Source organism: Anoplopoma fimbria, chromosome 19, assembly GCF_027596085.1.
Source record: "Anoplopoma fimbria isolate UVic2021 breed Golden Eagle Sablefish chromosome 19, Afim_UVic_2022, whole genome shotgun sequence".
NCBI lineage: Eukaryota > Metazoa > Chordata > Actinopteri > Perciformes > Anoplopomatidae > Anoplopoma > Anoplopoma fimbria.
Window position 1 is genome coordinate 27,385,308 of NC_072467.1, and position 22,010 is coordinate 27,407,317.

Here is a 22,010-nt window from a genome sequence, read left to right on the forward strand (position 1 = left end):
TAAACTGATGGAGCTGTTCTGTAAGACCAACCAGATGTGTGTCTGCATACTCTGCACTTATTCAGACCACAAGACACATGATGTTGTTCCTCTGAAAGAAGAATATGAAGGAAAGAAGGCCGAGCTGGAGAAGACTGAGACTGAAATCCAGCAGATGATCCAGAAGAGACGACTGAAGATTCAGGAGATCAAACACTCAGTGGAGCTCAGTGAGGAAGATGCAGACAGAGAGATAGCAGATGGTGTTCAGGTCTTCACCGCTCTGAAGGAGTCTGTTGAGAGAAGCCAGGCCGAGCTCATCGACACGATCAAAGAGAAGCAGAGAAAGACAGAGAAACAGGCTGAAGGCTTCATCAAAGAGCTGGAACAGGAAATCTGTGAGCTGAAGAAGAGAAGCACTGAGTTGGAGCAGCTCTCACGCTCTGAAGACCACCTCGACATCCTCCAAAGCTTCATTTCCCTGAACGCTGCTTTACCCACAAAGGACTGGACAGAAGTCAACGCTCATCCACTCTATGAGGGGACTGTGAGGAAAGCTTTGAACCAGCTGGAGGAGACGCTCAGTAAACAGATGAAGAAGCTGTTTGAGGCCGAGCTGAAGAGAGTCCAGCAGTCTGCAGTGGATGTGACACTTGATCCTGATACAGCTCAACCCACACTCATCCTGTCTGATGATGGAAAACAAGTTAAACATGGTGATGTAAGGAAGAATCTCCCAGACAATCCAGAGAGATTTGATAAGTGTGTTAATGTCTTAGCAAAGCAGAGTTTCTCTTCAGGAAGATTTTACTACGAGGTTCAGGTTAAAGGGAAGACTGAGTGGACTTTAGGAGTGGCCAGAGAGTCGATCAACAGGAAGGGAATAATCACACTGTCTCCTCAGGATGGTTACTGGACGATATGTTTGAGGAATGAGAATGAGTACACAGCTCTTGCTGACCCATCAGTCCGTCTCTCTCTGAAGTCTCAGCCTGAGAAGGTGGGGGTGTTGGTGGATTATGAGGAGGGTCTGGTCTCCTTTTATGACGTTGATGCTGCAGCTCTTATCTACTCCTTTACTGGCTGCTGCTTCACTGAGAAACTCTACCCATACTTTAGTCCATGTCTTAATGATGGTGGTAAAAACTCTGCCCCTCTGATCATCTCTCCTGTCAATCACACTGAGTAGAACAACCAGTGGATTTTCAGCAGAAAGGTTCACTGCACTCAATGTAATGAATGTACATATTTTTAGTGATGTACGGTGTTTACATCGTTAATTTTTCAGCTTTTGATCAATGAGGGTTTCTCTCTTTCATGTGTCACATTAATGACTACTTCAAGTCATGGAATTATGACACTGATGAATATAATCTACTGTTGTGCATTTTATTCTAATAACTGCAATACCTGACTGTAAAGTCATCAAAAACAATTAACGCAAGAATATGAGCGTCTGTTCGTTCCATAAATGTCTGCGTGCCAAAGTCAAAACCTTTTGTTGTTTGAATATAAGAAGTGTTGCATACTAACACAAATTACAGAAGAGCAGTTTATGAATAAGACAACTGCTTTTCTCTCATTTTCCTGTTTATCTAACAGGAGCAAAATAAAGATTATATTGTGTCTGATTAAGTTGTGCGGCTTTTAATTGATATCACAGCTGAAGGAATAGCTGATGATGTTTATAATGACTAAATCATGTGATTAAAAACACCATCAGCTGTTCTCAGACTGATTTTAGCTGACAAGCTCTAATACTCCATCACATTTCAGATAGTTATATTAAATAATGTGGTGATATTTAAGGTTTGAGTTGAGTTTGAGCAGCTGATGTGAACTTTAAACCAGTGCTACTAGTTTGCAAAGAATAAATTATATCTGAGGCCGCCATCTAGTGGAGTTCATCACAAACTGCAGCCTGTGGCCATAAAACGACATGCTCTCAATCTAATAGATACAAGTACTCTGTCTAATGTCACTTTTTTATCTTGTTTTGTAGTTTTTTGAGCTCATATTAAAACCAGCAGCTTTCACTTAAATATATGTTTACATTCAAAGTATTACACTTTAACTTCTTTTAAAAGGGAGACTCACAGAGACGTCCATTGATGTACTGCTGTCGTCCAATCAGAAGGATTCTCTTTCTCAGTTAAAAAATATTATTTTCCTTCTTCTTCTCAAATTCCCCAATGAGGCAATAAAACCTCACCTACAGAGCTGCACTGAGAGGAGGAGCAACTCTGAAAGAGGAGAGCTGCAGAGTCACATTTCCTGAAATGAAAGTGAAAGTTTGTCTGATCGACAGCAGAGCTGCAGTCGAGACAAGTCTCTCTGTTTCTCTGTAAAGAAACATTCAACTGAATCCAGCAGCTTTTTCTCACCAACACAGCAGAATCTCTTCAAACACTGGTGAGTACTCTGTTCTACAGTGACACTCAATATTTGGTGTTAAAGTGAGTTAAAACCAGAATCCATAGCAAAGAAAAAAGTAACAGCAGATAAACTAGGCCAGCTAAAAGCTAACTAGCTAACTAGCCAGCTAACCCTAACACACAGATAATGCCCACAGCTGCCATAACTGCTGGCTTAACACCAGGCAAAGTGTTTATTCTTCATTTTAGCACAATTAGTGACCGAAAGTGAATCAGGATGTTCTCATAGTGCCATCAACAAACATTTACACCACTTTGACCGTCACCATTTACCTTCTACTTTAACAACCATCATGGGATTTGAGAACAGATAGAAACATAACAGGTTATTCAGTCATAACCGCAGATCTCGATGTCATGTGATCTCTGTCAGGTCTGCCTCTCTACTGTTCCAGGCAGAGAGGCTCCTCCCTGTTTATTTATGAATACTCAGATTGTCAGTGTATTCATTTCTTTACGAATAGCTTTACTTATTATTATATTTACAATTATCTTCATCTTATTTAGTCCTTTATATTGCTTCTATCTATATAAAAGAGAAGTCCTGTTTGACTTGACAGTAATCATCATTAGAACAACACTGACTGCTCAGAGTCTTCTCTCAGGACAAAACTACATTTTATAAAATGCTGCTGTTCATAATAATAATACATTTTGTTTGCATAGCGTTTTAAAAGGTACTCAAAGGCATTCTACATGGTAAAGACAGAAAAGATAAAAGCAATAACAATATAAATGACATTATAACATTAAGAAACAAAACAAAATCATACATAACTGGCATCACAGACTGAAAGCAGATTTAAATAGATGAGTTTTAAGGTTAAACGCTTCATTTTGTTCATCCATTACAGATCAACACGTAATACTTCTGGTTCACTGAGAGGAGGAGCAACAGTGAAAGAGGAGAGCTGCAGAATCACTTTTCCTGAAATGAAAGTTAAAGTTTGTCTGATCGACAGCAGAGCTGCAGTCGAGACAAGTCTCTCTGTTTCTCTGTAAAGAAACATTCAACTGAATCCAGCAGCTTTTTCTCACCAACACAGCAGAATCTCTGACAAACACTGGTGAGTACTCTGTTCTACAGTGACACTCAATATTTGGTGTTAAAGTGAGTTAAAACCAGAATCCATAGCAAAGAAAAAAAGTAACAGCAGATAAACTAGGCCAGCTAAAAGCTAACTAGCCAGCTGTGACTCCCTTTGGATGGACAAACACAGAACAGCATCTGATTTAATGTGTGCATTTATTTATTTATGATAAAGGTACAACACTGATGTTTTAAAGTCCTCATACCTGTTATAGACTTTATTAAATAGCCTTGAACTTCACTGTTTAACAACCGGTATGAACTCAAAAACTTCAGCTCTACTCAGACAGGAAGTTCTGCTCATGGAACTGAGGTGCAAATATTATTAGTAGATGAATTGTAATACGTTCAATATTAAAGTGGAATTAAAAATGTTGAACCTACTTACAAATTATATAAATTACTCTAATAACATTAGCATTAGGGTAACAGTATTATTGTTTAATGTGTGATGTCACAGTCATAAAGGAATCTTTTCTTTTTGGTTTAAAATTAAATTCTATTTTAATTGTACTTATTATATATTATATATTGTGATATTAACAAGAACCAGAGGGACTGGGATGTTTTCACTGCAAAGCTTAAACCATCAGATTAGTTGATCATTGTTTTATTAGTTTTATTACTATTTGAATAACAGCTAATAGTCACTCAGGCAGTTTTAAAAAAAACATTTCAAACCACAGAGAAAGAAAAGGCAGAATAATCCAACTCCACTTGTTTAATCTAAAATAAATCCACCAAACAAACTGAGTCTGATCTTTGGAAAACAATCTCAAACTGTGGCATTGACAGGAAGCTTAGTCTCTTGCGTGCTGGTTGCTATGAAAAAGTTCTTATTGACTCACTTCATATCAGCCCAAGTCTTCAGCTGAACTAAATGAAAAGTTGAATCTGAGAAGCAACACTCGCTAACACTTCGCTAACACTCTGCAGACTTACATTTGTTCCTTTAAATATTATACAGTTTCTGTGCGTCTTTTTCTCCCGTCACATTTTACTCTGTGGTTTTGATTTTTTACTGCAATATAAAAGTCCTGCTCCTCTATGGAAACAGAACAAACACGGCTAGAAGTAGAGAACTCAAAAATGTGTTTAGTGCAAAATAACAAAGTTATAATGACATAAATCATGAAAAATTAAACAAAGAAAGTTTTATCTATACACCCAATATTTTTGTTTGTTACCAATATTAGAAAAAACGGAGTCCCTACTTGTTATATATATTAAACCATCTACATTTTTAAAACTTCTACTTACAGCCTCTCCTCTCCTTTCTGCTCTGTCTTCAGCCTGAAGTTTAGTCCAAGTTTCAGAGAATTTCTGTCAAATGACCGTTGGACTGTTGAACGTTAATCCTCTGAACCACAAGCAGTTTATGGGCGTTTTTGCTCCTGTCACATTCTACTCTCTGTGGCTTTGATTTTTACTGCAGTATAAAAGTATTTTGTGCAGTATAACACAGTTATCATGCCATAAACCATGAAAAAACAATAAAAAGGATGTTGGATTTCTTTGATTTATTTTACAAAAGTTGGGAAACAATGGAATCTATATTTCCATCATTTTATATATCCAACATATCTATATATCCGAGATATGAATCTGACGATGTGAAAAACGCTGTTGCAGCTGCTAAAGATGTTTAATAAGAGTTGTTGTTTTTTACACTTTTTGTCCTCAGAGTGTAGACATGTCTGCTGCCAGCTGTCTGCTGACTGAAGATCAGTTTCTGTGCTCCATCTGTCTGGATGTGTTCACTGATCCAGTCGCCATACCATGTGGACACAACTTCTGTAAAACCTGCATCACTCAACACTGGGACGTTAATGTCCAGTGTCAGTGTCCAAACTGTAAAAAGGTTTTTAACACCAGACCTGAGCTGCAGATCAATACTTTGATCTCTGAGATGGCTGCTCAGTTCAGACAGTCAGCTCAACAGAAAGCCAGAAACAGCAGCTCAGAGCAACAAGCTGATAAACCAGGAGAAGTTCCCTGTGACGTCTGCACTGGAACCAAACTGAAGGCCATGAAGTCCTGCCTGGTGTGTCTGGTCTCCTACTGTGAGACTCACCTGGAGCCTCATCTGACAGTGTACGGAGCACGATAAACTGATGGAGCTGTTCTGTAAGACCGACCAGATGTGTGTCTGCATGCTCTGCAGTCTTTTCAGACCACAAGACACATGATGTTGTTCCTCTGAAAGAAGAATATGAAGGAAAGAAGGCCGAGCTGGAGAAGACTGAGACTGAAATCCAGCAGATGATCCAGAAGAGACGACTGAAGATTCAGGAGATCAAACACTCCGTGGAGCTCAGTGAGGAAGATGCAGACAGAGAGATAGCAGATGGTGTTCAGGTCTTCACCGCTCTGAAGGAGTCTGTTGAGAGAAGCCAGGCCGAGCTCATCGACACGATCAAAGAGAAGCAGAGAAAGACAGAGAAACAGGCTGAAGGCTTCATCAAAGAGCTGGAACAGGAAATCTGTGAGCTGAAGAAGAGAAGCACTGAGGTGGAGCAGCTCTCACAGTCTGAAGACCACCTCGACATCCTCCAAGAGCTTCATTTCCCTGAACTCTGCTTTACCCACAAAGGACTGGACAGAAGTCAGAGTCAGTCCACCTTCATATGAGGGGACTGTGAGGAAAGCTTTGAACCAGCTGGTGGAGATGCTCAGTAAACAGATAAAGAATCTGGTTGGGGCCCAGCTGAAGAGGGTCAAAAAGTTTGCGGTGGATGTGACACTTGATCCTGATACAGCTCAACCCAAACTCATCCTGTCTGATGATGGAAAACAAGTTAAACATGGTGATGTAAGGAAGAATCTCCCAGACAATCCAGAGAGATTTGATCCTTATGTTAATGTCTTAGCAAAGCAGAGTTTCTCTTCAGGAAGATTTTACTACGAGGTTCAGGTTAAAGGGAAGACTAAGTGGACTTTAGGAGTGGTCAGAGAGTCGATCAACAGGAAGGGAAGCATCACAGCGACTCCTCAGAATGGTTACTGGATGATATGGTTGAGGAATGAGAATGAGTACACAGCTTGTGCTGACCCATCAGTCCGTCTCTCTCTGAAGTCTCAGCCTGAGAAGGTGGGGGTGTTGGTGGATTATGAGGAGGGTCTGGTCTCCTTTTATGACGTTGATGCTGCAGCTCTTATCTACTCCTTTACTGGCTGCTGCTTCACTGAGAAACTCTACCCATTATTTAACCCATGTTTTAATGATGGTGGTAAAAACTCTGCCCCTCTGATCATCTCTCCTGTCAATCACACTGAGTAGAACAACCAGTGGATTTTCAGCAGAAAGGTTCACTGCACTCAATGTAATGAATGTACATATTTTTAGTGATGTACGGTGTTTACATCGTTAATTTTTCAGCTTTTGATCAATGAGGGTTTTTCTCTTTCATGTGTCACATTAATGACTACTTCAAGTCATGGAATTATGACACTGATGAATATAATCTACTGTTGTGCATTTTATTCTAATAACTGCAATACCTGACTGTAAAGTCATCAAAAACAATTAACTCAAGAATATGAAGCATCTGTTCGTTCCATAAATGTCTGCGTGCCAAAGTCAAAACCTTTTGTTGTTTGAATATAAGAAGTGTTGCATACTAACACAAATTACAGAAGAGCAGTTTATGAATAAGACAACTGCTTTTCTCTCTTTTTCCTGTTTATCTAACAGGAGCAAAATAAAGATTATATTGTGTCTGATTAAGTTGTGCGGCTTTTAATTGATATCACAGCTGAAGGAATAGCTGATGATGTTTCTAATGACACTAAATCATGTGATTAAAAACACCATCAGCTGTTCTCAGACTGATTTTAGCTGACAAGCTCTAATACTCCATCACATTTCAGATAGTTATATTAAATAATGTGGTGATATTTAAGGTTTGAGTTGAGTTTGAGCAGCTGATGTGAACACTAAACCAGTGCTACTAGTTTGTAAAGAATAAATTATATCTGAGGCCGCCATCTAGTGGAGTTCATCACAAACTGCAGCCTGTGGCCATAAAACGACATGCTCTCAATCTAATAGATACAAGTACTCTGTCTAATGTCACTTTTTATCTTGTTTTGTAGTTTTTTGAGCTCATATTAAAACCAGCAGCTTTCACTTAAATATATGTTTACATTCAAAGTATTACACTTTAACTTCTTTTAAAAGGGAGACTCACAGAGACGTCCATTGATGTACTGCTGTCGTCCAATCAGAAGGATTCTCTTTCTCAGTTAAAAAATATTATTTTCCTTCTTCTTCTCAAATTCCCCAATGAGGCAATAAAACCTCACCTACAGAGCTGCACTGAGAGGAGGAGCAACTCTGAAAGAGGAGAGCTGCAGAGTCACATTTCCTGAAATGAAAGTGAAAGTTTGTCTGATCAACAGCAGAGCTGCAGTCGAGACAAGTCTCTCTGTTTCTCTGTAAAGAAACATTCAACTGAATCCAGCAGCTTTTTCTCACCAACACAGCAGAATCTCTGACAAACACTGGTGAGTACTCTGTTCTACAAAGACTCAATATTTGGTGTTAAAGTGAGTTAAAACCAGAATCCATAGCAAAGAAAAAAAGTAACAGCAGATAAACTAGGCCAGCTAAAAGCTAACTAGCTAACTAGCCAGCTAACCCTAACACACAGATAATGCCCACAGCTGCCATAACTGCTGGCTTAACACCAGGCAAAGTGTTTATTCTTCATTTTAGCACAATTAGTGACCGAAAGTGAATCAGGATGTTCTCATAGTGCCATCAACAAACATTTACACCACTTTGACCGTCACCATTTACCTTCTACTTTAACAACCATCATGGGATTTGAGAACAGATAGAAACATAACAGGTTATTCAGTCATAACCGCAGATCTCGATGTCATGTGATCTCTGTCAGGTCTGCCTCTCTACTGTTCCAGGCAGAGAGGCTCCTCCCTGTTTATTTATGAATACTCAGATTGTCAGTGTATTCATTTCTTTACGAATAGCTTTACTTATTATTATATTTACAATTATCTTCATCTTATTTAGTCCTTTATATTGCTTCTATCGATATAAAAGAGAAGTCCTGTTTGACTTGACAGTAATCATCATTAGAACAACACTGACTGCTCAGAGTCTTCTCTCAGGACAAAACTACATTTTATAAAATGCTGCTGTTAATAATAATAATACATTTTGTTTGCATAGCGTTTTAAAAGGTACTCAAAGGCATTCTACATGGTAAAGACAGAAAAGATAAAAGCAATAACAATATAAATGACATTATAACATTAAGAAACAAAACAAAACCATACATAACTGGCATCACAGACTGAAAGCAGATTTAAATAGATGAGTTTTAAGGTTAAACGCTTCATTTTGTTCATCCATTACAGATCAACACGTAATACTTCTGGTTCACTGAGAGGAGGAGCAACTCTGAAAGAGGAGAGCTGCAGAATCACTTTTCCTGAAATGAAAGTGAAAGTGAAAGTTTGTCTGATCAACAGCAGAGCTGCAGTCGAGACAAGTCTCTCTGTTTCTCTGTAAAGAAACATTCAACTGAATCCAGCAGCTTTTTCTCACCAACACAGCAGAATCTCTTCAAACACTGGTGAGTACTCTGTTCTACAAAGACACTCAATATTTGGTGTTAAAGTGAGTTAAAACCAGAATCCATAGCAAAGAAAAAAAGTAACAGCAGATAAACTAGGCCAGCTAAAAGCTAACTAGCCAGCTGTGACTCCCTTTGGATGGACAAACACAGAACAGCATCTGATTTAATGTGTGCATTTATTTATTTATGATAAAGGTACAACACTGATGTTTTAAAGTCCTCATACCTGTTATAGACTTTATTAAATAGCCTTGAACTTCACTGTTTAACAACCGGTATGAACTCAAAAACTTCAGCTCTACTCAGACAGGAAGTTCTGCTCATGGAACTGAGGAGCAAATATTATTAGTAGATGAATTGTAATACGTTCAATATTAAAGTGGAATTAAAAATGTTGAACCTAATTACAAATTATATAAATTAACTCTAACAACATTAGCATTAGGGTAACAGTATTATTGTTTAATGTGTGATGTCACAGTCATAAAGGAATCTTTTCTTTTTGGTTTAAAATTAAATTCTATTTTAATTGTACTTATTATATATTATATATTGTGATATTAACAAGAACCAGAGGGACTGGGATGTTTTCACTGCAAAGCTTGAACCATCAGATTAGTTGATCATTGTTTTATTAGTTTTATTACTATTTGAATAACAGCTAATAGTCACTCAGGCAGTTTTAAAAAAAAACCCATTAAAAAACCACAGAGAAAGAAAAGGCAGAATAATCCAACTCCACTTGTTGAATCTAAAATAAATCCACCAAACAAACTGAGTCTGATCTTTGGAAAACAATCTCAAACTGTGGCATTGACAGGAAGCTTAGTCTCTTGCGTGCTGGTTGCTATGAAAAAGTTCTTATTGACTCACTTCATATCAGCCCAAGTCTTCAGCTGAACTAAATGAAAAGTTGAATCTGAGAAGCAACACTCGCTAACACTTCGCTAACACTCTGCAGACTTACATTTGTTCCTTTAAATATTATACAGTTTCTGTGCGATCTTTTCTCCCGTCACATTTTACTCTGTGGTTTTGATTTTTTACTGCAATATAAAAGTCCTGCTCCTCTATGGAAACAGAACAAACACGGCTAGAAGTAGAGAGAACTCAAAAATGTGTTTAGTGCAAAATAACAAAGTTATAATGACATAAATCATGAAAAATTAAACAAAGAAAGTTTTATCTATACATCCAATATTTTTGTTTGTTACCAATATTAGAAAAAACGGAGTCTCTACTTGTTATATATATTAAACCATCTACATTTTTAAAACTTCTACTTACAGCCTCTCCTCTCCTTTCTGCTCTGTCTTCAGCCTGAAGTTTAGTCCAAGTTTCAGGGAATTTCTGTCAAATGACCGTTGGACTGTTGAACGTTAATCCTCTGAACCACAAGCAGTTTATGGGCGTTTTTTGCTCCTGTCACATTATACTCTCTGTGGCTTTGATTTTTACTGCAGTATAAAAGTATTTTGTGCAGTATAACACAGTTATCATGCCATAAATCATGAAAAAACAATAAAAAGGATGTTGGATTTCTTTGATTTATTTTACAAAAGTTGGGAAACAATGGAATCTATATTTCCATCATTTTATATATCCAACATATCTATATATCCGAGATATGAATCTGACGATCATGACTGTTTTCACAGCTTCTGACTGTGATTAATGGTTTAGTTTTGGCAATCATTTAAAGAGAACATGCTGTTCGATCTTAATGGCAGGCTTTGGGGTTCAGAAGGTACATTTCATTTCAGCTGGTTACCATGACGACTCATTAATGCAACCCCAAATAACCTCTGGGGAGCAGTTGTTAGCTTACATAGTCATTTACCATGCAGACCTTCACAAACACCACATGTATCACGTTTCAGACGTAACATGAATGTCTGATGTTACTCACTCATATCGATGTTATCTCTTCCAACCTTCCTGTGTCACTGACAGCAGCAGTATTAATAATTAAATTAGAGCTTAGTGATCTAATAGAAATACCACCATAGAACTGCACATCTGAGCTCTCCTTTAATTACAGCATGGTCCAGGACCTGACTGTGTAATGAGCTGTCTAAGTAAATCAGAACTTGAATTAATACAGATTGTAGCCACTAATACATTATCAACCACGGCGCATATTTGCGTTGGACATTTTCTCACTCAAATTAGCCCTCAGGTGCAAAACAGAAACAGCATTCAGGATGTCCCTCCTTATCTTCTACTAATCATAGCTTGATTTTATTGAAAAAAAGAATCAAACTGGAGACCATCTTTGGATGGGATCACACAATGGCGTAAATTGTGTCCTCCTTCCTTACTTCAGACGCGTTTACTTGGACCAAAACTGTCTTCAGACTCAGCTCTCTGTTAACACACCTACATAGTTTAGTGACTGTGTTTTGCATGGTTGTGATGCTGTCGTGGAGACAAAATCTGTCCACTGACATATAGATTCTATTATGTAAGCACCTGTTAAAGTACTCAAACCCGCTTCTATAATAGTTCCCTCTACAGTAGATTCTTCAGGACCACATTTTACCATGATGACACACACAGAGACCCACAACGTGAAAAACACTGTTGCAGCTGCTAAAGATGTTTAATAAGAGTTGTTGTTTTTTTTACACCTTTTGTCCTCAGAGTGTAGACATGTCTGCTGCCAGCTGTCTGCAGACTGAAGATCAGTTTCTGTGCTCCATCTGTCTGGATGTGTTCACTGATCCAGTCAGCACACCATGTGGACACAACTTCTGTAAAACCTGCATCAATGAACACTGGGACGTTAATGTCCAGTGTCAGTGTCCAAACTGTAAAGAGTTGTTCAACACCAGACCTGAGTTGCGGGTCAATACTTTGATCTCTGAGATGGCTGCTCAGTTCAGACAGTCAGCTCAACAGAAAGCCAGAAACAGAAGCTCAGAGCAACAAGCTGATAAACCAGGAGAAGTTCCCTGTGACGTCTGCACTGGAACCAAACTGAAGGCCATGAAGTCCTGCCTGGTGTGTCTGGTCTCCTACTGTGAGACTCACCTGGAGCCTCATCTGACAATGTCAGGTCTGAAAAGACATCAGCTGATCGACCCTGTGGAGAACCTGGAAGACAGGATGTGTACGGAGCACGATAAACTGATGGAGCTGTTCTGTAAGACCGACCAGATGTGTGTCTGCATACTCTGCAGTCTTTCAGACCACAAGACACATGATGTTGTTCCTCTGAAAGAAGGTTATGAAGGAAAGAAGGCCGAACTGGAGGCTGAAATCCAGCAGATGATCCAGAAGAGACAACTGAAGATTGAGGAGATCAAACACTCCGTGGAGCTCAGTGAGGAAGATGCAGACAGAGAGATAGCAGATGGTGTTCAGGTCTTCACCGCTCTGAAGGAGTCTGTTGAGAGAAGCCAGGCCGAGCTCATCGACACGATCAAAGAGAAGCAGAGAAAGACAGAGAAACAGGCTGAAGGCTTCATCAAAGAGCTGGAACAGGAAATCTGTGAGCTGAAGAAGAGAAGCACTGAGGTGGAGCAGCTCTCACGCTCTGAAGACCACCTCGACATCCTCCAAAGCTTCATTTCCCTGAACGCTGCTTTACCCACAAAGGACTGGACAGAAGGCAACGCCCAACCACTCTATGAGGGGACTGTGAGGAAAGCTTTGAATCTGCTGGAGGAGATGATTAGTGAACAGATAAAGAATCTGGTTGAGGCCGAGCTGAAGAGAGTCCAGCAGTCTGCAGTGGATGTGACACTTGATCCTGATACAGCTCATCCTTATCTCATCCTGTCTGATGATGGAAAAGAAGTTAAACATGGTGTATGGAAGAATCTCCCAGACAATCCAAAGAGATTTGATTCATGTGTTAATGTCTTAGCAAAGCAGAGTTTCTCTTCAGGAAGATTTTACTACGAGGTTCAGGTTGAAGGGAAGACTAAGTGGACTTTAGGAGTGGTCAGAGAGTCGATCAACAGGAAGGGAAAAATCATACCGACTCCTCAGAATGGTTACTGGAGGATAAGGTTGAGGAATGAGAATGAGTACACAGCTCGTGCTGGCCCATCAGTCCGTCTCTCTCTGAAGTCTCAGCCTGAGAAGGTGGGGGTGTTTGTGGATTATGAGGAGGGTGTGGTCTCCTTCTATGACGTTGATGCTGCAGCTCTTATCTACTCCTTTACTGGCTGCTGCTTCACTGAGAAACTCTACCCATTATTTAACCCATGTAATAATGTTGGTGGTAAAAACTCTGCCCCTCTGATCATCTCTCCTGTCAATCACACTGAGTAGAACAACCAGTTGATTTTCTACAGAAAGATCAACTTTCACTTAATGTAATAAATGTATATTTTTTTGTGAAGACATTGTTGACTTTTTCAGATTCAATTTTTTTACTGTCAATGTTTTTCTTTGATCTGTCATATTGCTACTTACTACTTCAAGACATTGATTAATAATAGTGTAGATTGAAGTATAAATGATGCTGTGTTCACACCAAACAAGAAGCACATTTTCCGAGTTGCCTTATGGGTGTGAGTTTTATCGCAGGATTATTTGTGTTTATTTGCATCTTTGTAGCTGCTCTATCAACACTAGAAACGCCAGAGAGAAGCGGGTGCTAAAAATGGATAAATGGGATGCCGAAATAACTGAATAATGATGCTGATTTTTTAAAAAAATGTGGCACCTTTTATGTGGATGTCCAATCAGTGACGATTGTAATGTAGTCAATTGAAACAATGAATTACTTAGAGCTGCTATATTAACATTGAAAGCTGAAGTCGCGGATAAAAAAACCTGTTGTTTTTCCTGCATCCAGCGCTATTATTTGATGTGATATTGACGTAGTTGGATCCAAAGAAGAAACACCAGCAGGCGTTGTGTTCTAGATGCAGCTCAAAAACAAAACTTGGTTGTTCTCTCATTTGTATGGACGTGGATACATTTTTCAGTGTTTTGGCCAACTGGATGTAGTCGTCATGAAGTCACCCATTGGTTGATGGACTAAGGTTTCATAGCCTCTAGTTTGGCATTTTGGCATTTCGCCGCCATCTTGGATTACGGCTGTCGCCATCTTGGTTTATTGCAACCACTGAACGGTAGTGACCATTTAGACAGCAGAGAAGTGACGCCGTGGTAGAAACGCCGTATAAGGCTCTGGTAGTAGTATTAACCTGTCAATCACAGTAGCCCCGCCCTAAAGCATCCCCTGCTTTATGGTCTGTTTGACTCTAAATGGAGCATCATTTACTAAATGAACATCATGCTGTATTGAAGAAGACTTGAAACTAGAGATTGGCGTTTAGAGGCGACGTTATGCATCCTGGTTCATGTAGGCCCAATTCCACAAGAAGGAAAAATAAGCTTTCTCGGTCAATATAGCACATATTGAGGACTATATTTCTTCAATTTACTATATTTACCATAATAATAATACTAATAATCAGCTTTATTGGTCATTGTACATACATACTGTATATATATACATGAAATTTACCCTTTGCATTTAACGCATCCCTGAGGAGCAGATTGGACGTTCACATAAAGAAAGATGAATTTTCCCTTTAAAGATCTGGGTGCCTAATATAAAACCTTTTATTTCCTGGTCATTGTGTATAAGAAGTGTTGCATACTGTCACAAATAACTGAGGAGCAGTTTATGAATGTGTCACAAGTAATTTGCATCTCTCTGTTTTTCTTTTTAAATAAAATAAGACAATATTAATTTTCAGTGTGTTTTATTAAGTTATTTTGTTTTTTAAAGATATTACGGCTTAACGAACAGCTGAAAGTGTTTCTAATGACACCAAATCATGTGATTAAAAACACCATCAGCTGTTCTCAGACTGACTTGAGCCGACGAGGTTCAGTACCACATCACTTTTGAGATAGTTGGTTATGTAAAATAATGTGGTGATATTTAAGGTTTGAGTTGAGTTTGAGCAGCTGATGTGAATGCTTTTCTTCATATTGTGATAATGTCTTGAAATAAAAATAAACAGAAAATGATTGGATGGTTGTAGGTCAGTGGGGTTAGTGTATTTGTGAACCATTGACTGTTCGATTGATGCTAAACTATTAACAGCTGCTGCTGTTGTTGTTGTTCATAATCATTTGATGATCATGAACCAGGACTTGAATATTTAATTGTCCAGCCTCTGTATTGAAATAACTTGATCTAAGCTGCAACATGCACAATAACCCATTCAGGCCCAGGCTTAAATTTCTGTTTTTGTATGATTAATAGTTCCATTTATCTACCCCCTAAATCCTCTGACTAGCTTTAAAATATGGATATAGTTAAGATTTTGGTGGAGCTCACAACAATAAATAACAAAATTGTAATGTGAAAAAGTACAACAACAAATAACCTTTGAGAGAGCTTTATTCAATTCAAACATGTCGTTACATGTCACTAATATTTCTGAATATAGAGGAGTCAAGTTTCACCCCCTTGACGGTCAAGTGATAGCAAAAGCACCATCTTCAACAATAAATAACAGCCAACAACGAACTCTTTTACTCGTCGTAAGATGAAACTATTCAGCACTGCAATGTCGAGAACATGGAAGACAGTTTTGAACCATTTGCAGTCTTTGTTCTGGCGCTGTAGCTCTGAAGATGTTGTTCTGGACCATCAGGCAGCCTCTGAAAACACTGAATGGACCAAGACAACTCTGCTGTAACAGTCACACCTGTGGTTGAAGAGTGTCAAAAAAGTAACTTTATTTAACACCGTTAATTAACATATCATTTAAATAAGCCAAAAGCAGGTGGTAAACTTTTCTCTGATTGGTAGTTAAACTGACTTCTGGTGACTCTGACCTCCAGAGAATCCCTTCAGGTCATAAAATAAATAATCAAAGGAGAGCCATTTAAAAAAACATTATTTATGCAGACGCACTAAAGCCCCAAATTGATCAATGACATTAAAGGTAGAGGTGGTCATCTCTTTCAAACACATTTTTTAAATTTTATGGTAAAATTTTAGTTACATTCTGGGATGTCAGTGTTGACGACTTTCTCTATAAATTTAGTAACTTTTGGAGCTAGTGATGTTCGCTACTTTTATTGGAAATGAGTTGACACTCAGCTGGATCATTTTTTTTATTTTAGCATACTCTTACTAGTCTCTCAAGATTACTAACCCTAGCTTGAATACTTAATAAGGGAGAGTAACGCGGCCGTACATCCATCTAGCTGTCGTGACCTCCCGACAAAGACAAATGGTGTAATTGGACTGGATTTTTATTCACAAACTCTTAGGTTTTAAATTCATTTAGATTGGATTAAGAAAATGAGAGAGGGAATAAACCAATACAATAATATGTTTATCTTATTGGTTTAAAACTTAAACAAAAGCAAGAACATAAACACTAGTGAAAAAGGTCAAACTCAAAAAGGGGAAACAAAGGGACAACTGATGCTACAAAACACTGATATATTTTTATTGTAGATGCAAAAGTGCAGAGTGAAAAACTTAGAAACCAGACACTCTACATACAACAGTCCCTCTATTTCAGGCCGTTAGCAGATTGGATCTATGGATGGCGATGCTGGTCCTGACTGAAATATCTTGGTTCCCCAAGCGGCAACCTCTGATGCTGATAAATGAAGCCAAAGGGGAAGTGGCAGAAACTGCAGTTCTTCAAATGGCCACTTGAAGATTCAAACACAAGTCAATCCCCATAGACCCCTGTCTTAAAATGAACAACTTTACAGCAGAAATAAACAAGTTTACAGCCTGGCAAAACAACAGTTTGGGTCTCTGCAGCTAATATCCTTGTTTATCTGACAACACTACGTCACTCCTCCTCAGTCCAAATATAGTCATTTCTGTTACCTATTTGCAAAAAAAAAAAAAAAAAAAAAAGGATGTTGATGGCCAAATTTGCCTTACTCCTCGGCTTAAAAACTGCAGCCCACAAAACAAAGGGTGACGTCACGACTACTATGTCCACTCCTTCTATACAGACTACGGTCTCTAGCTGCTAGCTGTCTGCTCCGCTGTGTCACCACGATCCACCCACTGTGGCCATTGTGACAGTTGGGCTGTGTCCTCACTGCCGCTTTGAGACCACGTCCTTATACTATACAGTCTTTGGGCTTTTCCGCATAGTCAACAGTAAACAAATGTAGCTTCTTGAAGTTTGAACACTTGCAGAAACAGTGCAAAGTTAGATTTGTTTTAGTGTCCATGTGGGCCAAAGTGTATGGGCATCATTTAATCCAAACCTCTCTGGTTAAATAAAGACCCAGAGTTGAACCTTCACGTTCCAGCAGCTGTGGGTTTGTGGAAGAAGCTGTGGATCTGCTGAGCTGCAGCCTGACCCACGATGGGCTCCAGCTCGGCGGGGGCGGCGTTACAGAGCAGCTGGATGCTGGAGAAGTGCTCCAGCAGGGCCAGGGCTTTGACCCTGCCGACCCCAGGGACATGCTGCACCAGAGCCAGGACCAGAGGGTCCAACAGCCGGGACGAAGTCCTCCTCCTGAAGGGGTTCTCTCTGCCCTCCCCGTGAACCTGGAGACAGACAAGTGTAGTAAAGAGGTCAAATGTTTTGGTCAAATGTTCTGACCTCTTGAGTTTCATCACCTCGTTGTAAATCCCGGGCACTACACTGATACATCCATCATGTGATGGAGGAGGAGGATGTTTGACACACAAAAGGATTCAAGGACATTTTAAATCCCTTTAAAACAGGATTTTTTTTAATGTATTGATTGTAGTCGCAGAAATATCGATAAACGATTGTTTGAAAACAATTTGCGATAGTAAGCTATATCGATATTTTTGCACAGATATCATTTTACGGAGGGTTTCTATTTTAAGATTTTTTATTATGTACGCTACTGGAAACCCACGGATCAAATTAAATGCATTTGTTTTAAATGATCTCATGGGATGACACTCTGATCAGCTTTGCCAGTCAGAGAAAGGTACTTCCACACGACAGGGGAAAACAGAGCTTTTAATCAAGAATGAACTTTTGTGTTCATTCTGCTGGTGGAGAGTTCAAAACCAGTGCGTCTCAGGAGTTCTGAGACCGTAACAATAAATAAAAAGTACTACGAGACGAAACCCAAATCTTTAGAGCAAACGTACTCACTCAAAATGACGGCACAGAAAATAAACCATCCAAGCCGCTACTTACATATATATGGCATTAAATCATGAAGCAAGTTACATTATGTTATTCTGGACCTTTGCTTGAGACATTTTTCTCTCACTGGACCACTTTGAATTTTAATTGCATAACTCCTGGTGTGTTGCTTTATGCTTTTTTTACACCAAGAATGTGTGTTTGACTCTCTTATAGTAAAACAAACAGAAACAACAAAAGCTCTTCTGAACAAAGCCTTGCTCATTATTAGAGGATACATGTCAGAGAGGAAACACTTGAAAGTAGTGAGGATAGGTGTCATATACCAAAACATGTTTAAGCAAAAAGGAACACTGACAATAGGACATTTTCTTAAAAGCTTAAACATTTGTTGAATCAACACATTTAACATTATCAACATAATCAAACTGGTGTTAGTGTTCAATACTCACCATCTGCGTGATGAGCTGCGAGGCCTCGGTCTGCCCGCCGACCGGCAGCAGAGTCAACCCGAGGTCAAACACCACAAACTTCTGCACGGCAGCAAAGTACTGCTCACTGAGCCTGGTGTTCTCCACCAGCACCAGCTCCTGGAAGCTGCTGGTGGTCTGTAAAAACAGGGGGGGGGGGGGGCACAGTTCATATCAGGCAGAACGGAAACAACCTGCTGCGTCTCGCTCATCAAACTCACATTTCTGTAGCGAACCAGTTTCCTCTTGTAGGCGTTTCCTGCTACGATGTCGCACTCGGACACGTACAGGATGCAGCTCTTGTTGGGCAGGTGGAAGTCTGCCACACCGAGCTCATTCTCAAACAGGATTCTCACGCCGCCACCTGCAGCAGAAGTAAAGCCTGTTGATGACATTTTTCAAGTTGTGTGTGACACCATAGTGACATATAATCAATAGGAAAAAAGATAAAATAAAATAAAAGATAGCAATGTACAGTATATCTACATGTGTGCAATGTGCAATATTCCACATGAGTCCAGTGCAGGAGAAAGTTTTTAAAGCATTAAAGCGACGACATCACATAAAAGCCAGTCTGTAAAAATGGGTTTTAAGAAGTGAAGCATTACACTTCTGCATATTTATATATATATATATATATATATATATATAAAACACAACTACTACTAAACTCAATAATAAAGATATTCTGCTTGCAAGTAAAATGTTGTTTAGTTTAGTTTAAGTTTAGTTTATTTGCACAATTGAAAAATATAAAAAACATAACATTGATAAATAACATGACAGTGCAGGAAGAGGCAGAAAGCCCACTGGGCTTATTTGAAGCCTCCACCTATATAATATTAAAAACAAATCACAATACTATAACAAATCTAGATCTCACTTGCTCGTTGGGGTAAATAAACAGAATAAATAAAATACATGTAAAATAATTTAGTCAATAATAAAATAAAACATTAAAGCGACATCACATTAAAGCCAGTCTGTAAAAATGGGTTTTAAGTGAAGCATTACACTTCTGCATATGCCTTTTCAGTCATATTGTATATGACAGGCTACCATATCAAAAGTTTGGTACCAGTCAAAAGTTTGGACACACCTTCTCATTCAACTACTTTGAAGAATCTAAAATATAAAACATATTCTGGTTTGTTTAATTTGTGTGTTTACCACATAATTCCATATGTGTTGCTTCATAGTTTGGATGTCTTCAATATTAATCTACAATGTAGAAAAAAATAAAAATAAAGAAAAACCATTGAATGAGAAGGTGTGTCCAAACTTTTGACTGGTACTGTATATAATATTTAAAAACAAATCACAATACTATAAAGAATCTAGATCTCACCTGCTCGTTGGGGTAAATAAACAGAATAAATAAACAGAATAAATAAACAGAATGAATAAACAGAATAAATAAACAGAATAAATAAACAGAATAAATAAACAGAATAAATAAACAGAATAAATAAACAGAATAAATAAACAGAATAAATAAACAGAATAAATAAACAGAATAAATAAACAGAATAAATAAACAGAATAAATAAACAGAATGAATAAACAGAATAAATAAACAGAATAAATAAACAGAATGAATAAAGAGAATAAATAAACAGAATAAATAAACAGAATAAATAAACAGAATGAATAAACAGAATAAATAAACAGAATAAATAAACAGAATAAATAAACAGAATAAATAAACAGAATAAATAAACAGAATAAATAAACAGAATAAATAAACAGAATAAATAAACAGAATAAATAAACAGAATAAATAAACAGAATAAATAAACAGAATAAATAAACAGAATAAATAAACAGAATAAATAGAATAAATAAACAGAATAAATAAACAGAATAAATAAACAGAATAAATAAATAAATAAACAGAATAAATAAATAAATAAATAAACAGAATAAATAGAATAAATAAACAGAATAAATAAACAGAATAAATAAACATAAATAAACAGAATAAATAAACAGAATAAATAAACAGAATAAATAGAATAAATACACAGAATAAATACACAGAATAAAAAACAGAATAAATACACAGAATAAATAAACAGAATAAATACACATTACATTACATTACAGTCATAAATAAGCAGAATAAACTGGTCACTTCCTTCTTATCTCTGGTGAGAGTTGCACATGCTCAGTACCTATCAGGCTGCAAAATTTGGCATTTGGACTGATTTGATAAATATATATATAGATATATATCTATATATATATATATAATAAATAATTACCCTTTAAGCTTTGAATGAGGGAAGAGTTTCTCCATTTCTCGGTGGCAATAACATGTCCGTAGGGAGGAACCGCATTCAGCACCTCCATGTCGTCCCCTCCTTAATGTGGTTAAACACTAACTATCATCCTCTCTGGGAACAGTGTGTTTATATTCATGAACTAAAGCAGAGCTCACAACACAGCCTCCCATGTGGACAAATCTCTTCTTCGTCTTCGGCTCGTCGGTGGAGACGAAGAGCCGCTGCCTCTCTGTCGCCCCCTGCAGGACAAGAGGGGAAACACCGCCACTGCACACTGGTGGAGTTTGTCTATCTATCTATCTATCTATCTATCTATCTATCTATCTATCTATCTATCTATCTATCTATCTATCTATCTATCTATCTATCTATCTATCTATCTATCTCTATCTATCTATCTATCTATCTATCTATCTATCTATCTATCTATCTATCTATCTATCATCCATCTCTATTTATCTATCTATCTATCTATCTATCTATCTATCTATCTCTATTTATCTATCTATCTATCTATCTATCTATCTATCTATCTATCTATCTATCTATCTATCTATCTATCTATCTATCTATCTATCTATCTATCTATCTATCTATCTATCTATCTATCTATCTATCTATCTCTATCTATCTATCTATCTATCTATCTATCTATCTATCTATCTATCTATCTATTTATCTGTCTATCTATCTATCTATCTATCTATTTTTTTTCCTATCGATTATATGTCACTATGGTGTCACACACAACTTGAAAAATGAATTTATTACAAAAAGGAATAAAATGTAATTAGAATGCAACACACACATTAATGCAGCAGTAATATTAATGTACAGAAATCATGAAGTCTTATATTAAAACGCTGGCAGGGAACATTTTACTGCTCAATGACTGCATTTAACAGGCTACTTTAAATAGACCTACATTTTACTGATAATACTTTTACTTTTTCAATGTAGGATTTTTACTCGTGGAGCAGTATTTTCAAAGAATAAAATAATAAATGTTGGTTCTTGAAATCCTAATGTTGAATATACTTGCAGAATTTTAAAATA

At 37.7% G+C, this 22,010-nt stretch overlaps 4 protein-coding genes across 6 annotated transcripts; 3 read left to right on the top strand and 1 right to left on the bottom strand.

Annotated features, from left to right (window-relative positions):
• Positions 1–7: 7 nt before the first annotated feature.
• Positions 8–1,278, top strand: LOC129108029 (pyrin-like). Its single transcript, XM_054619655.1, has one exon. It carries the CDS (start codon positions 8–10, stop codon positions 1,166–1,168), a length of 1,161 nt encoding a protein of 386 aa, XP_054475630.1. The 3' UTR covers positions 1,169–1,278.
• Positions 1,279–2,292: 1,014 nt separating this feature from the next.
• On the top strand, positions 2,293–7,216 carry LOC129108745 (E3 ubiquitin-protein ligase TRIM21-like). Its single transcript, XM_054620654.1, is given in 4 exon segments — positions 2,293–2,391; positions 5,189–5,598; positions 5,637–6,060; positions 6,062–7,216. Coding segments are annotated over 3 exon segments (1,548 nt in total). The 5' UTR covers positions 2,293–2,391; positions 5,189–5,197; the 3' UTR covers positions 6,785–7,216.
• A 1,692-nt stretch (positions 7,217–8,908) lies between these two features.
• Positions 8,909–13,666, top strand: LOC129108589 (E3 ubiquitin-protein ligase TRIM39-like). 2 transcript variants are annotated; one of them, XM_054620457.1, is made up of 2 exons: positions 8,909–9,104; positions 11,751–13,666. In XM_054620457.1, the coding sequence occupies exon 2, from the start codon at positions 11,760–11,762 to the stop codon at positions 13,386–13,388; it is 1,629 nt and encodes a 542-aa protein (XP_054476432.1). In that variant the 5' UTR covers positions 8,909–9,104; positions 11,751–11,759; the 3' UTR covers positions 13,389–13,666. The 2 variants fall into 2 exon arrangements, with proteins under 2 accessions (XP_054476432.1, XP_054476431.1); XM_054620456.1 differs by having other exon boundaries at positions 11,758–13,666.
• Positions 13,667–16,534: 2,868 nt separating this feature from the next.
• faap24 (FA core complex associated protein 24) lies at positions 16,535–21,121 on the bottom strand. Of its 2 annotated transcripts, none has more exons than XM_054620604.1 (4): positions 20,934–21,121; positions 18,891–19,033; positions 18,652–18,807; positions 16,535–17,619 (listed from the first exon to the last, which is right to left on the bottom strand). In XM_054620604.1, exons 1-4 carry the CDS (start codon positions 21,019–21,021, stop codon positions 17,368–17,370), a joined length of 639 nt encoding a protein of 212 aa, XP_054476579.1. In that variant the 5' UTR covers positions 21,022–21,121; the 3' UTR covers positions 16,535–17,367. The 2 variants fall into 2 exon arrangements, with proteins under 2 accessions (XP_054476579.1, XP_054476578.1); XM_054620603.1 differs by having other exon boundaries at positions 18,891–19,051.
• Between the last annotated feature and the right edge of the window lie 889 nt (positions 21,122–22,010).